Raw genomic sequence first — 17,318 nt, 5'->3', positions numbered from 1 at the left:
ACCATCGCCTGTTAAGATACAGGCTGCAGTTCACCAGCAAGATAAGAGAACTTTCTCCAAACATTAATCTGCTAACAGTAGCCTATAAATGCGTATATAAATACAGTTACTGTTCCAAATGTGCCAGCTCCTCTAATCTAAATTTTAACCAAACAATTTTAGAAAAGGACTGAAACGGTTTGATTACAAATTTTGATTTGATGTGTAACTATATTATTAGCCAAAACAAAATCCCAAGAACTGGATGTGGTTAGACACTGATATTTATTGAAAAGATGCATTTCCTGGCGATACTTTTAGCTTCCCCCCCCCTATTCTGTTATGCCTTACTTTTTTTTAATGATTGTTCTCCCATTTGACACTAGATGGCGCTCTAAGCCCAAATGAAATTGAGGAAGCAGCTCTGTAAAGCAGGGGTCTGACGTGTGCCAGTCAGAGGCCCCTTTACCTGTGAAATACACTCCTCAGAGCTTAGCATATTTATAACATGAGCATAATTAATCCAACTAAATATTAGGCTCCTTAGTCAAATTTGTACAATGATGTTCTGGATCTTTAATGGATCTCTACAGTTCTTTATTCCTGAAACTTCCACCAACAGAACACATTATGTCCAGATTGAGGCACACTTATTTTTTAGTAACTGAGATTTGGATTAAACCCATTAATGCTCTACTACTACCCATTAAACCAGTAGTAGTAATCGGATATCGGTGTCTAAGTGAACCTCATCTAGGTCGATACTAATTTTCATCTCTCACACGTAGCCTACACATACTGAAAGCTTGTGTTGTAGCTGAATCTTCATCTTCCTCACTCTGTAGGATTTATTTATTATGCTGTTCAGAGAAACACTGTACCAGTCGAATATAATACAGTGATATGAGATGCAGCCTGGATTTGTTTAACAATGCAGAAAAATGGGAAAAGCAAAAGTTGCACTTGCAGCAGATTACATATCACACCAAATATCACTGTAAAAGCTTGAAGCTGTTTGCTACCTGAGTATTAAATGACAAACGGCGTCGCGTATGACGCCTGTTGCATGTAAACTGTGTTCAGTTTTCTTTGAAGAAATGTAATTTGTATTAGTTTGGGTTTTGTATATATCTTTCTCTAGCTCCAGGTTAAATTCCTTTGTGCCAGGCATCTTTTCAGGCCTGCAATCAGGACAGTCAGTCTACACCTAAACCCACTCGTCTTTTGTGTCCTATGTTTAGTCAAACAATTTATTCTGAATTTTTTATTTTTGAATTAATTTTATATATATATGTATATATATCTTTCATTTGTTCATCCATTCATTTATTCAATAAAGTTGACTCTAAAAGGAATGTCATTAGTTAGGGTTTGTGATATGGTTAGGACTCAACCAACGAAAGTGATTTCTATTTTCCTAGACAGATATTCATCACTACAAACACTGCCGATTAGGACACTGAAGAAATTCTGAAGGTTTTCTTTTACACAAACAAAATATAACCATTTTTTTCAACCCAGTATGTGGTGTGGTCACATCTGCTATCATGTGTTTAAAGGAAACCATGTTCTTTCTAACCTACAAAGAAGTACCTAATTTTCACTACTGGAACAGAGCACCTGTCAGATTAAACGAGTTTAACAGCTCTAGTTTAAACTCTGAAACCTTTGCTTGCCAGAAGGTTATTATTCACGTTGCTTTTGCATTGTATAAGCTGTAGTTACACTCAAATTTATTAATAAGTGAAACTGGCCACATATACTGGCCACAATCGCTTTAAGCTAATCAATGTTAACCTCCTAACCTACAGTTAAGAGCCTTTCAGAAGTGGAATAAAACTGGCTCTATCTCTGAACTGTTTTCCTTGGAGGAAATAAAGATATACACATGCCCTATAAATTGTGTTAAAGCAATATAACTCTATGATCATCAGCAAGGAATCCTGATAAAGGCAGAGCTACTGTACTTGATCCATACCATGCTTCTGTTTTTGCTCTTCAAAGCAGGAAGGTGACAATTTAATCTATTTCAAACTACATCAAATAGGAATCATTGATTGGTGCATCTTCTAGAAGTCCATCAATCAGGCTTCACTCCAAGCCTTCACAGTGGAACGGATCTTCTGCTGCCTACTGTACATATGATTTCTGCTTTCTGAGACAACAGGAACTGTTAAAAAATATATTTTTTTTACTTGTTTTGCCGTAGTCTAAGATATTAAGATGATCAGCATCGATGTCCATCCATCCATAGGCTACAGCTTATCCTATACAGGGTTGCAGGGGAGCCTGGAGCCTATCCCAGGGAACTCGGGGCACAAGGCGGGGGACATCATGGACAGGGTGCCAACCCATCACAGGGCACAATCACATGCACGTTAATCCACTACGGACAATTTGGAGATGTCAACCTACAACACATGTCTTTGGACTGGGGGAGGAAACTGGAGAACCCGGAGGAAACCTCCGGAGCATGGGGAGAACACATTAACTCCACACACACAGGGCGGAGGTGTGATTCAAACCCCCACCCCAGAGGTGCAAGGCAAACATACTAACCACTAAACCACCCTGCACGAGCATCATGTATTGAAATGCAGACAATGGATACACAGAAAAAAAAGTGTGCATTTTCCTATTTCCCAGTAGCTCACCATGTTAGATCAAGCTGGAACTCGTTGTAAGCCATCATCAGGGATTTATATTATTTCTTTGGTTGGTGGTGCTGCATATCATGTGCATGTTTCGAGTGTGTGTGTGTGTGTGTGTGTGTGTGTGTGTGTGTGTGTGTGTGTGTGTGTGTTTTAGTGTTGAGTTCTTTTTACTTTCATTTTAAGGACAGAAAGACCAAATGAAAATATGAGACCGAATTTGTTATTCCTTTATTAAGCTCCAATCTTTGCTTTGTATGGGAAATGTTACAAAAAAGACAAAAATGTATGAAGTTTAAACGAATACAGAAAAATGCTGAAATGAGCAATGTGTGCAAGTAATATACAACCACATGATACATTTTCTTCATAATGTCTAGGGATGGTGAAGTTTCTTTTAATAGGGGCTTTTTGGAGGCCTTTCTAAACCTTATATATATCTACCCATACATCTTCTACCGCTTACTCCTTCTTCAGGGTCGCGGGGGAACCTGGAGCCTATCCCAGGGAGCATTGGGCACAAGGTGGGGTACACTCTGGACAGGGTGCCAATCCATCGCAGGGCACATTCACATACACACTCACACACTCATTCATACACTATGGGCACTTTAGACACGCCAATCAGCCTACCATGCATGTCTTTGGACTGGGGGAGGAAACCGGAGTACCCAGAGGAAACCCCCGCAGCACGGGGAGAACATGCAAACTCCGCACACACATGGCCCCGGTGGGAATATATATATATATATATATATATAAGGCTGCACACTGATTCCAGTATTTTCCTTCTCCGTTTCAGAAACCTCTTAAGCCATGACCAATAGGCCACTGAGCTCTAGGGGAAAAAATAAATGTTTGGACACATTGTGAGCATTTCCTTGCTGTGTTAAGGGAAAAGTGTTAGTTTGTTAGGTAGTGTTTGTGTTCTTTACTGTGCCAGCTCATGGAGGTAATTTTGTAAGCACTGATCAGCTCAGACTGTTCTGATCCTAAAAATTTCAGTCTGCAGACAACTGCAATAGGCAGCATGACGCAATATGTGATGATGGTGCCTTAATATGTTTGTGACTTTGTACTTCCGGTTACCTTTGCTCATCTGATTTACACACACCTTATTAGTCAAGGCCACATGGCTTTGATGCCACTAAGTGCCTTATCTCAGTGTTTATGAGTAGAAGACGCTGCAGTCCTAAAGCAGGGGGGATAAAATCTTTATTGTATGGAAATGTGGTATATACTAATCATTCCTGATTCATTCATTACGTGAGGCACTGATATAAATGAAAATATTTACAGATATTTTGCAGTGAGTGAATAAATCAGTGTTTAATTTAGTTTTCTAAATATCTCAACTTTACAATGTATTTATATTTAATTTAGTTTTCTCAATTGTATATTTCTACATTTTTTCAGCATAGTTTAAAACATGCAGATGTGTCTAGACACTCTGTTTTTTTTCCTTCATATATTATATTATATTATCAGTAGTATTAATATAATATTTCACTAATATCCGTCTATTGCTCTGGACTGGGTGGAGCTACACTGTTCGGGTGGCCGCTCAGGACACGCCCCCTCCAAATAAAAACTACTGTACCTCAAAAATCACACCACCCAGCTCCGCCTCTCCGTGGTTAAGCCCCGCCCACACCACAACCCCATTCAAATTAAAACTGATTTCACCTTGACACAACATCTGGTACCTGCACTGGCGAGTAAAAGTACACTCTTTTTTTCGGACTAATAATTACGATGAGTATTTTTTAAAAATTAAAATACTTTACCGAAAACACATAGAACACTGTATTAATAATTACTGTAAACATAACGTGGAGCAACGTGGAGACTCTGCTGACACTTTATTAGGAAACTATGGAAAAGACTTTATTTTTGTTCTTCGTGATATATTCAGCGAGCCCAGTTCAAACAGGTAAGACCATTACTTTAGTATTTATTTATCTTTTATTTAACCAGGAAGGCTGACATATCACATTGAGATATCACAATCTCTTCTTCCAGGGAGACCTTCATTGTTAGTGTAAGCTTCATTTATCATTATATATACTCTTCAGAAAATGGGCTTTTTTCTAAATATATAATCATTTCCAGTTTTTCTTTAAATATTGGTTGCAGTAACAATCTTTATTCCCCTGAAATGTAAACTTTATTTGTAAGTAACCACAGTTTCTAACGCAATGGCAAGTGCTAATCATCCTTGGCGAAATATTAGGTATAGGTTAATATCTTGTATCTTGTCTAACAAATTTAATGTTGCATCACTAGAGCTACACACGCACACACACAACGCGCATGCGCCATTTTTATTTTACAGATTAATGAGTGTGACCGCACATGTGTCTGTTCAATAAACAGTTTTTCTATGGCAAATTGCTAATGATAGATAATATCAAATAAAAGTGGTCAGTGCTGAAAAATCTTATGAGTATCAGAGTATCTGCCCACTTCTTCAACCCAGTCCCACATCCCTTTGTTCAGTTCCAGGAGCTGGAGTTCTGTGTATCTGGGCTGTTCCTGAAGAGCAGCACTCCATAGTATGTTCGCCCCCTACCACTTTTCCAGGAATTCCCTCGTTATGATGTTTCTGTAAATGCTTGGAGAAGGCCAGGAACATTTTAGGAATGTATCACAACTGGCATTTTTTTTTCTTTCTTTTCCTGTGGGGTATCCAAATCTGAATGGCTGAAATGACCACAGTTTTGTTTCCCACTGCTTTGCTTCTGCTGTACTGCTCCACATATTGCTGGACCGTGTATGTTGTGTTATTACTTTGTTGACTCATGTTTTTCAGTGTAAAACTCAGACCCTTTGTTTTTGTGGCATCAAGTACAGTATACAGTCTACACAGTAGACATTTGTTGGTTTTGAGCCTTTCTAAGGATTTAGAAAGGCTGTCATACTGATGTGCATTAAATCATGTTTTTTACTTTAACAGAGCTCAGTTGTGATCCCTGGGCACCAGATGAAAGATTTTATGTGGTACCATTATAAATATTCACAAATACTTTCAAAAATGGCGACAACATATTTAATCGTGTCCTACTTCCTTAACACTGCTGCATTTCTCCATGAGAATGTAGACATGTCTCTACACCGCTGACTCCAGTACAGATGGAGCAATTAAACAAAATAAGCACTAAAAGGAGCATTTCCCATTTACTTTCTGAATTAATGATTCGGTGACGTCAGATTGACTGTGGCTCTCATCCACAGCATCTTATCAAACAGATGAGTTCCAGAATAATAGCAATTTAACACGTTATTTCAAAGAATATGTTGTCAGAATATCTATACTGAAACAGTGTGGCAGGTGTGAAGCTGTACCCTATGTCATGAGGTGAAATGCAAAAGGCGGCTTTTAGTCTGTTCTCAATACACAGGATTCCTCTTCTGTCTTTGGTGTGCAAGAGATTAGAGAACTTAATGATCAGATTGGTTTGCCATTGATACACATAATGTTATGTGCAGCCAGTAGGCCAACGGTGGCGTGATCCGTTATGTCCCTCCCCTCCGGGTCATGTCCCAAACAGGTGTCCCTGCTGCCAAATGTGCAGTGGCACTAGAAAGACATTCCCAAAGCGTCATCCATCCACTGACAGCCTATTGGATTGAATTACCTCAGCTTTATTGATTGAACAAGCAGACTGAGACCATTAGCATTGATCTGAGATCAATGAAAGTGTCATTCAGCTTCATATTTTTGTTGCCAATGGTTCAAACTATCCCTATTGCCCAAGAAGAGCTTTATATCAGTACAATCTAAGAGCATTTCCCATTACAAATTAAAGTATGGATTGCAAAAATACAAAGATAATCCAAAATCAGCTTGAGAACAGTGTATTGTGCATGAGAAACATTTGTTTTCTGTAATTGCTAAAATGATAACTAGGCAACACAGGGAGTGAAACAGGAGTACACCCTGAATGGGATGCTAGTAAAACACCATGCACACGCACATTTACACACTCATTCACACCTTGGAGCAATTTAACATAACCAAACCTATTTTGAGACAGTTGCAGGAAACCAGAGGATATGGAGAAAACCCATCCAGCCAGCCATCCATCCTCAACCGCTTATCCGTTAATCGGGTCGCGATGGAGAAAACCCACAGGGACAAAATGGGGAAGTTGTAGTGTGGAAAAATTTTTTTCTTCATTCTGATGTTTTATGTGAACTTTACCTAAAGCTCTTGATCTGTATCTGCATGATTTTATTTTTAAAAAATTTGCACTTGCAAGTGATTGGCTGATTAGATAACTTGTACAGGTGTTCCCAATAAAGTGGATGCTGAGTGCATAATTGTGGAAGAGTAATGATGTTTAATTCCACTATCTGGTGTCACCTTGAAGAGGATGGGTTCCCTTTTGAGTCTGATTCCTCTCAAGGTTTCTCCCTCATGTTGACTCAGTGAGATTGTCACTTCTTGCTTACTCATTAGGGATCAAAACCTACATCTGGATTTCTGTAAATTTGCTTTGTGACAAGTTCTATTGTTAAAAAATAAAAATGTTATTGTTAAAAAATATAAAATATCATCTTGTTTTGCAGAGGTTGGATCCTGTGGCTCCAGGAATTTCCAGTGTGGCAATGGGAAGTGTATTACAATGAGATGGATATGTGATGGTACGGATGACTGCGGTGATGGCACTGATGAGCTTCCTGCTTCCTGCAGTAAGTATCTCAATTAAACTCAATTATAAATCTTGTAGGGTAGCACTACTTGTATTGTTCTCCGCTTGATATATCACGTTGCTTGTATTTGTTCATTTGTAAGTTGCTTTGGATAAAAGTGTCTGCTAAATGAATAAATGTAAATGAGTATCTCATTAACATGCAGATACTCATGAATTTGTGGTTTGGTGGTTGAAGGATACAACAGACATTTGGGTTAACACATTCTATTCATTGCTCTCAGTGGCAAAGACATGCGAACCCAGTGAGTTCCACTGTGGGGGACGGCTAAACCAGTGCGTGCCTAACAGCTGGAAATGTGATGGCAAGGCAGACTGTGAGAACGGTGCTGATGAAGCCGGCTGCAGTGAGCAATGCTTTATGTTAACCTATAATAATAATAACATTGTGATTGACTAAATATGAATTTAAATCATCTTTATTGTGTTCTTCACTTCTTTTACAGGTCCAAGACAGTGTCTGAATCATGAATTCCGCTGCAGCAATGGTCAGTGTGTGTCTCAGGCTTTCGTCTGTGATGAAGATGCTGATGACTGTGACGACGGCAGTGATGAAGCGGAGTGTCAGCCCACTACCTGCAACCCGGCTGCTTTTAGCTGCAACAACTCTATGTGCCTGCCACGCATGTGGGTCTGTGACGGAGATTCCGATTGTACAGACGGTTCAGACGAGTGGCCTCAGAACTGCGGCGACCAGTCTTCATCTCCCAGAAAGCCCTGCTCCAGTGTAGACTTCCAGTGTGGGAATGGGGAATGTATTCCAAATGTCTGGAGATGTGATGGAGATACCGACTGCCCGGATCGATCAGATGAGAAAGACTGCAGTAAGTCAAAAGACTTTTTTTTTTCTGTCCTGCCAAATAACAGTTGGAAAAGCTACATGATTAACTTTATTCCGTAACTTTAATGTTGTGGATGTTCATATGTGGAAGGATTTTTAAGTCCAATAACTTGGATGTTTTGTATTTGAACAACAGCCGTATCCACATGCCAGCCAGATCAGTTCCGCTGTGGTGATGGATCATGTATCCACGGGATCCGCCAGTGTAACCAGGTGTATGACTGTCATGATATGAGTGATGAACTTGGCTGTGTCAATGGTGAGTCTTTAAGCTCAGAAAAAAATGATCTATATCAGGAAAAAATCTCTAAATCTATTGCTGCCATATGAGTACAGCATGTTTAGATTGATGTATCATGATGACTTTTTTTCAGCCACCCATTGTGACGCACCATCCAGGTTTCAGTGTCGCAGCGGTGAATGCATCAGCATGGACAAAGTATGTGACAAGCAGCGTGATTGTAGGGATTGGTCTGATGAGCCTCTGCGTGAGTGTGGTGAGTAATAAACCTCTGTTAAATCCACACATGAGGCTGTTGTGTTGATTTTGATAACTCTCAGTACGTTTACATGCACAACAATAATCCAGTATTAACCAGATTAAGACAATACTCTGATTAAGAAACTACCATATAAACAGTGATTATTGATGACCTTAATCTGCCAAAATCATACTCGAAGTAAACACAAATCGAATTAAGACATGTGGAGTGTTCCTGTTTTAGTCGCAATATTGACGTACATTATAGACATGTACACACCTTAATCACACTATTAACGTTGTGTGGGAGTTTTCACCGCATTTTGTGACAGGACACGTACACACATGGCAGTGCTCAGCCGTTTGACGGCAAACAAGAGCACACGGCTGCGTCCAAAACCGCGTACTTACCTACTACATAGTAGGTGAAAAACATGTATTTTGGCTACTATATAGACGGTAAGTACGCGGTTTCTGACACAGCCCATGGCTTCAAGCAGTCGTCTATTTGCACGTATAGAATGACAAATAATTAACCGCACTTGAAGCATTCCTAAAATTAAAAATTAAACACCCAAAACTGTATACGGTACCATAACGAAGACAAACTGTATGTTGATACGTGAAATTCTGGAGGGAATGTGGGATGGCGTAGCGCAGTGACGTAATGACATGTGCCGTTAACCGCTCTATATTCTATAACATGTAAAACCTGAACATGAAAGGAATATTCTAAAAGCGACTCATGTAAACACCTTAATCACAATATTGTCTTACTCAGAATAAGGTCAATAATTAGATTACTGCTGTCCATGTAAACATAGTCAATGTCTTTCATCCTGACAGATTCTAATGAGTGTCTGTACAACAACGGTGGCTGTTCTCATATCTGTAATGACCTAAAGATTGGCTATGAGTGCTTGTGCCCCAGTGGATTCCAATTGGTAGACAAGAAAAGCTGTGAAGGTAAGACACTGAAGATTTAGGAATTGCTCAGTTTAAACCACCCACACATGAATATTAGGCTCTAATCTTTGTTCCACTTTTTCATCACACAGATATTGATGAGTGCGCCAATGGGGACGCATGCAGTCAAATCTGTGTGAATCAGGTGGGCAGCTACAAGTGTGAGTGTACTGAAGGTTACCAAGTAGATCCAACGACCAAAGCATGCAAAGCTATTGGTATGTGTTTGAACTTTAGGCTGCACTGTGTATCACTTATTTCAGCTGTTTTGTTGTATTCTAAGATGGCTTTCTCTATCTTGTTCAGGAACTGTTGCCTATCTATTCTTCACTAACCGCCACGAGGTGAGGAAGATGACTCTGGATAAGAGTGAGTACACGCAAGTCATCTCCCGTCAGAAAAGCATAATTGCCTTGGACATGAACATGGCCAACAAGGAGATCTTCTGGTCTGATCTGTCCCTCAAGAAAATTTATAGGTAATAATCTAATAAATTCACATAAAACTTTGATCTTCGTTTGACTGATCCAGTGGGACAAAATGTTCTTTTTTAAGAAAGCAAAAGTGTGTGCAAAAGTTTGTAATCATCACAGATGATTTCTAATTATGATATGTAACAAAAATAATAGTAGTCAAGTAACAAATAGATCACATAGTGTATGTGATATGTATATAGTGGAAAAAATAAAGCGATAACAGTTGAATGTTTGCATTTCCCTTTTGTCAAAATGATATACTAAAGAGTATCTAATGATTTAAATACCCAGCCTTTGGCTTCAACCTTATTTCACCTCATGTGCAGAGTTGGGATCTTCTCATTTGTAATATCTGTGGCCAATTCTTTCTGATATGTTTTGTTCTAAGTCTACCAGGTAGATTAGTCACTGTGTGCCTTCACTCCTTGTCATACACTGGCTTCTTCAGAGACACAGAGGTGTGATGGTGAAACCTGATATCTTGCGTTGGTTATTTTCAAACCAAAGTTTCTGTTTATTTGGTCATATATATTGGATTGTTGTCTTGTTGCAGGATGTATACACATCTATTTGTAGATAGTCTTTTCCCTACTCAAAAACATGGGATATGCAAACTATAATTATAAAGTATTATAAAATGCAAACTATTATAGTACAAATCAAATGTGCTGGAGTTTACGGAGTTTACAAGATTATGCCCCTTTATATACAGATTGCGCTGTATTTTCTAGAGCTCCCATGGATGCAGCATTAGACTCATCTCAACATAGCACTGTGATTGACTCTGGCTTGGATGCAGCTGAGGGGATTGCAGTGGACTGGATCCATGGTAATATTTACTGGACAGATAGTGTACGTCGTGCCGTCTCTGTAGCTACAGAAGATGGAAAGAAGCGCAAGACGCTCTTCAGAAAAGACCTGACCAAGCCAAGAGCTATTGTGGTTGACCCAATTAAGAAGTGAGTCACAAACATGAAGCTTAAAGTACATGTTTCATTTTACTAACTATGCTGGCTTATATCTTTACGTACATTTGTTATAATGTCTAGTTTTGTATACTGGACTGACTGGGGTACGCCTGCTAAAATTGAGAAGGGTGGCCTGAATGGAGTTGATCGCAGCACTTTGGTGTCTGATAACATTGTCTGGCCTAATGGGATAACGCTTGGTAAGAACCTTTTCCTCATGTAGTCCTGTGTACCTTGATAGGATGGGCGTGGATGTTTTTGACGAATGTGTTTTGACCTGTTTCTTTTCCTTCCACTGTGTTCAGATCTGTTGAACCAGCGTCTGTACTGGGTGGACTCTAAACTGCATACCCTCGCCAGTATTGACGTGCAGGGAGGTGGCCGTCGTACACTCATTATAGACCAGGGCAGACTGGCACATCCATTAAGTGTCACAGTGTTTGAGGTGCATTTGCCTTTTAGAAGACCTAGTTTAAGAATATTTTGTCAAATTGAGTTTTAGATAACATGGCAGAAAAATGCCATAGCCTCAAACAAGATTAAGTTGAGAGGCTTTCACACTTGACTTTCACTGTAGGCTACATGACAGTAGACAGCTGAACGCTGACGACATACAGTCATCCAGCATAGAGTCTAGAAGCTCACTTTGAGCAGATTTAGACACACCTTTGTTCAACTGTGTTTGGTACAGCAGGTGTGTTACCAATGTGCAAGACAAACATAGTAGGGCTAAAATCCTTAACCAGGGTTGCCAGGATTCAGCTAAATCTCCAACACAACAACATCTCAAAATCCACACAAAAGACCTGAAAAAATCAACATTGGAAAAGGGTGACATGTTAGACACATTGGCATGCCTTAAATGTGTCTAATATGTCTCACTTTTCCAATGTTGAATTATCCCTTACACTGTGGGAATGTATTCATTTTAATTCCGATTATTTGCTATAAAAAATAAGATCTTGGCATATGTGGAACATGTTTAAGCTAGCCCAATCTGGCAACCATATTAACACCCCTGACAGACACTCATACAAGGGACAGCATGATTCCTACTCCAGTGGGCCTTTATTAGCACTTGTTGCAGTTTCCATTTTGACCACTAGAGATAATGATCTGTTTATATATATACATATATAATTTATTTTTTTCTGGGGTACAAATGAATAAGGAGGTATTAAGAGGATATTTTAATAAGTTAATGGGCATATTCACTTCATTTGCTGTCTTCAGGAGCAAGTATTCTGGACTGATGTTAGCAACAACGCTATCCTGAGTGCTAACCGTGTGACGGGGAAAGACATCACAAAAGTGGCAGAACACCTTACATCTCCAGAGGACATTGTGCTGTATCACAATCTGAAACAGCCCAGTGGTGCGTCAGATCATTTATATAACATGACCAACCCCTACACCTCTGCATCATCCAGTGCAGGGTTATAGTACTATACAAAAGTAGTAGAAAATAGTCAACCCTGTTTCTGAGCATTCATATTGGGTAATGTTGTCTTTTTTACAGCTGTGAATTGGTGCAAGATCAACAACGGTGGATGCGAGTTCCTGTGCTTGGCCGCACCACAGGTCAGCATCTTCTCACCCAAGTACACATGTGCTTGTCCTGACAACATGATGCTGGGCAAAGATATGAGGAAATGTGTTCCTGGTAAGATCACCATTTTGAAGAAAAGTCTTAAAAGGGCATTTAAGATACAAAATGAAATAAACAATCATTTAGTGTAATCATAAATTACGTTAAATGTCATTTTCAGTGTAGTACCTATCATGACTCAATGAATGGAATTTTTCTTTTGGACAGCTGTTCCAACAACAGCACCATCAATCCAGCCCAAAGTTCCTACCACAGGCCACCCTCATATAACCCCACGCACTATACCAAAAACGTCTGCCCCAAGAACCAGCAAGACTTCAGCTCCAATCATCACCACTGTGGTGAAGACACAAACCACAGAAGCTTCCAGAGCCAAAACCTCCCCAGGCAACACTCATTATGAAGTGACCACACAGACAAGTAAGAGATGATTTTTAAAAATAATTTTTCCACTTTTTGGTTGAATGACAGACATGCAGTTGATGAAACACAAAAGAGATGAACTTCACATTGAGCGTTTGTGATTCTAATATTAGTATCATTTAGTCAGTACCTGCACTGCTTGAATGATGAGAGACTCATCGTTAGAGACTGTGGTTGGTCTGTGTTTAAATATAACTGAATGTCAGCAGCATCAGAGTGAAAGCTATGACCATGGCTATGGATAGTTTGCCAACAGGTAGCGTGTATATGGTAAAAAGGATGGGACTAAGAACTGAGCCTTGTGATACACCTTGAGTGGCAAGGGCAGGGGATTATATATGTTTTCCTAAAGTAACAAACTGTATTCTGTTGGACAGGCATGGTCTAAAGGAGTAATATAGTCAGATTCAGTACTATGACGTGCACCAAAGCCAGACTGAAATGGCTCATAAAGGTCATTGACCATGAGAAATGCTTTAAATTGTAGAATCAACACTTTTTCTACGGGAGCCCTGTAATTGGCAAGAGAAGTGAACAGAACAAATGCTGTTGGATGTCTTATTGTTTAATTGAACCTATCTACACTTTTAGAAAAAAGGGTTTATCAAGGAGTGATTTCTTTAAACTTTCTTTGAATAATTAAGTGTTCTTAGGCTGATGAACGGGTTCTACTTGGACTATGTTGTAGGATTTGACACAGAGTTTTTATGGGTTCCTGAAGAGGGATCCACAAAGGACCTTTAAGGGTTCAGAGTTGGACTATGGTGAGGTTGTTTAGGCAGTACCTGGTGTTATAGAAAATAATAGAAGACATTTGTCCACTTGATAGATAAACATCTTGTTATAATAACAAGAAACCTTTCTATAGTTATACATCAGATTGTGGACAAATACATGGGTCAACATGGGATGTTATTTGATTGTTACTGATTGTATGCAGGTGGCGTTTTACAATATAACATGGCTAGTTCAAAAAAAAAAAGGCTATTGCACGGGCATGGTGGCTTAGTGGTTAGCACATTTGCCTCGCACCTTCAGAGTTGGGGGTTTAATTTCTGCCTCCGCCCTGTGTGCATAGAGTTCGCATGTTCTTCCCGTGCTTTGAAGGTTTCCTCCGGCACTCCGGTTTCCTCCCCCAATCCAAAGACATGTGTTGTAGGCTGTCTGGCATTTCAAAAATGTCTGTAGTTTGTGAGTATGTGTGCGATTGTGCAATGGATTGGCACCCCATCTAGGGTGTCCCCCACTTTGTGCCCTGTGTCTCTGTGCCTGGATAGGCTCCAGGCTCCCCAGTGAACCTGTGTAGGATAAGAGGTACAGAAAATGGATGGATGGATAATCATAATCCTTGTTGGACATATTTTAGTAGCTTAAATGGTTTTAAGATGCATCTATTAGTTACAATATAGACTGGAGTGAGTTTTTGATCAACTTTGATCGAAAATCTGAACACTGAACAACAAAGTAAACTGTAGCACCTTTCGTACGATGGGGAAAGAGAAATCATATGAATTGAGCATTGATTCTGTATATTTCTTGTTCATTTCATGACCAGGTGAACTTCTCTCATGTTACTTTTGGTATTTATTTTTTTTTATAGACAGTCATGGTGCTGTCGCTGCAGTCAGAAAAGAATCGTCAACATTGCTGGCACTTTACATTGCATTGCCCTTGGGTATGTATGATTAAATATATCATAATACTGTATATTAAAGATTATAAAGAGGCTGAATTGTATGTGCAGTATTCTTATATGCAATTTAATATTTGTAATATTTGTCTTTCTAAAGTGGTGTTATGCCTCCTGGGATTTGGTGGCATGTTGCTGTGGAGGAACTGGAAGCTGAAAAACACCAACACCATTCATTTTGAAAATCCAGTCTACCAAAAGACCACAGAGGATAAAGTTCATATCTGCAAGAACTACAGCTCTGATGGCTACTCCTACCCTCCGGTACAGCCCAAAATTGTTTTATTGTGATTTATCAGTATAACATTAGCATTAGCATCTCTAGCGTCTTTCTTTTTGGAAAGTTTAATATTTTAATTTTTTTTTTCCAGAGGCAAGTTGTCAGTCTTGAAGATGAATTATGAACTCTACCATATATGCTAGGACTGACAACAGTAGTCCTGCAGTAACAAGCTGTAACAAGCTCCAAGAATGGACATTTGGAGATTGTGTCCAAGGACAGCATCACTTTTTAGAGGCAGTTCCTGGGGCAGGCTCATCCAGGCTCATTTACTGCAGACTTCTACAAAACAGGAAACAAAGAAACCTCAAAAATCACTGACCTCTCATGAAATTGTAACTTTTCAAAGAGAAAGCGACCACATGAGTGTGTATGTAGTATGTGTGTATGTAAGACAAGACTGCAGTATTGTTAAATAGAGTATTCTCTTTGAAGACATATTGTAAATATTGTGTATGTGGAGTTTTACATTTTGGAATGAATTATAAATGCTAGTTCACACACCACTATATGGGATACACTATATGGCCATATGACCTTTATGTGCTTTTTGAACATCCCATTTCTGAGTTCGTCCTCCATTATTCTTATAAAAACCTCCACTATTCCCAGAAGCCTTTCCAGTAGATTTTGGAGCGTGGCTGTGGGGGTTTGTCCATTCAGCCCTAAGAACATTGGTGAGGTTGTGCACTGATGTCAGATGAGGAGGCCTGGTACACATTCGTCATTCATTCGTCATTCCAGTTAATCCCAAAGGTGTTCAGGGAGTTGAGGTCACAGGTCCACTCCAACCTTTTCAAACCATGTCTTCATAGACCTCACTTTGTGCACAGGGGCATTGTCTTGCTGGAACAGATTTGGGCCCCTTAGTTCAAGTGAAGGGAAATTGTAATACTACAGCATACAAAGACATTCTATACAATTACACGGTCTCAACTTTGTGGCAACAGTTTGGGGAAGAACCACACATGGGTGTGATAGTCAGGTGTTCACAAATGTAAATATATAGCCATATAGTGTCCCAAAAATACCAAAACCTCAGGTCATACACATATATTTATGGCTAATGCTTAATAGGTTTTTGTCAGTAGTGAATTAAGTACCACCTCCTGCTCCATGTAAAACATCAGTTCATGTTGAGCACCTCAAAATGTGCTCTTGTAATCACAGATGATCTGTACAGCAGCACTGGTTTGATAAACCAAAGTCTATGATAAATGTAAACTTGATGAGGCCTTGTAGTTGATTAGTCCATCCATCCATCAATCCATCCATCCTCTATACCGCTTATCCTTTTCAGGGTCACGGGGAACCTGGAGCCTATCCCAGGGAGCATTGGGCACAAGGCAGGGTACACCCTGGACAGGGTGCCAATTGTAGTTGATTCGTTTTTTATAAAATATAAAAACACTGTTGAATACAAATCAGTAACCCAGCAGTATCTCATGGCTTAAAAGGAATTAAAGGATACTGGTAGATGTAAAATACAACAGACAATGCTACCAAACAAAGTGGCCATACCTGCTCTAGTGCATGTGCCTATGCTGTTAAGGATTATTTTTATGGTTGAGGTTTTTTTAATGTCATTGTTCTGTTTGTTTGACTCCGCAGATTATTCGTTAGTGTTGTTTCATTTTGTTGTATTGTTCAGTGATCCCTGTGTTTAAGATGTGAGACCAGTCAGTGCATGTACATCATTCATCCATGAGGATGTGTAAATAATTTATTCGCGTATGTAAATAAAATTTTTTGTCACCCTTTGGACATTTTTAAAGCCATCAGATCAGGTCAGCAAATCACTGCGGATGATGTGTTACAGATGTGTCAGCAATGAACACGACTGACACTGCATGAATCTACAGTATGAGCTATCACTTCTTCATACCATTCTGTGTATATTTATTAAGACCAGTGGTGGTGCAGTTGTGCTTGGTTCCACATAAATAAAAAAATAATCAGCCTTAAGATGTTTGTTAACAGCAAATAATCTAATGTGGATGCCAGAACAAAACATTATACTATTGTCTTTTTTTATCTTTAAAAGACAGGGAGGCTTAGCACTGCTAACCGATTTATACCAGCTCTCCCTGAGTTCTACAAATCTTTCTATTCACTCTTCGAATATTAGCTTAATCATTTTGCACTGTTGTCTGTTTTGATCCTGGATAATAAGTCGTTGGGTTTAGAAATGTAAAAGACCACAAGCGGTTGATGCTATTCTGTTTAGTTATCTGGGAGA

At 39.3% G+C, this 17,318-nt stretch overlaps 1 protein-coding gene across 1 annotated transcript; it reads left to right on the top strand.

Moving 5' to 3' along the window:
• Window positions 1-4,344: 4,344 nt before the first annotated feature.
• On the top strand, window positions 4,345-16,843 carry ldlra (low density lipoprotein receptor a). Its single transcript, XM_053611241.1, has 18 exons — window positions 4,345-4,563; window positions 7,203-7,325; window positions 7,570-7,692; window positions 7,792-8,169; window positions 8,323-8,445; window positions 8,561-8,683; window positions 9,514-9,633; window positions 9,726-9,851; window positions 9,940-10,111; window positions 10,841-11,068; window positions 11,159-11,277; window positions 11,383-11,522; window positions 12,311-12,452; window positions 12,597-12,740; window positions 12,894-13,106; window positions 14,710-14,784; window positions 14,900-15,063; window positions 15,171-16,843. Exons 1-18 carry the CDS (start codon window positions 4,506-4,508, stop codon window positions 15,201-15,203), a joined length of 2,604 nt encoding a protein of 867 aa, XP_053467216.1. The 5' UTR covers window positions 4,345-4,505; the 3' UTR covers window positions 15,204-16,843.
• The last annotated feature ends 475 nt before the right edge of the window (window positions 16,844-17,318 follow it).

Source organism: Ictalurus furcatus, chromosome 2, assembly GCF_023375685.1.
Source record: "Ictalurus furcatus strain D&B chromosome 2, Billie_1.0, whole genome shotgun sequence".
NCBI lineage: Eukaryota > Metazoa > Chordata > Actinopteri > Siluriformes > Ictaluridae > Ictalurus > Ictalurus furcatus.
The sequence above is the reverse complement of the archived record's forward strand: the minus strand, read 5'-3'. Positions and strand labels throughout refer to the sequence as shown.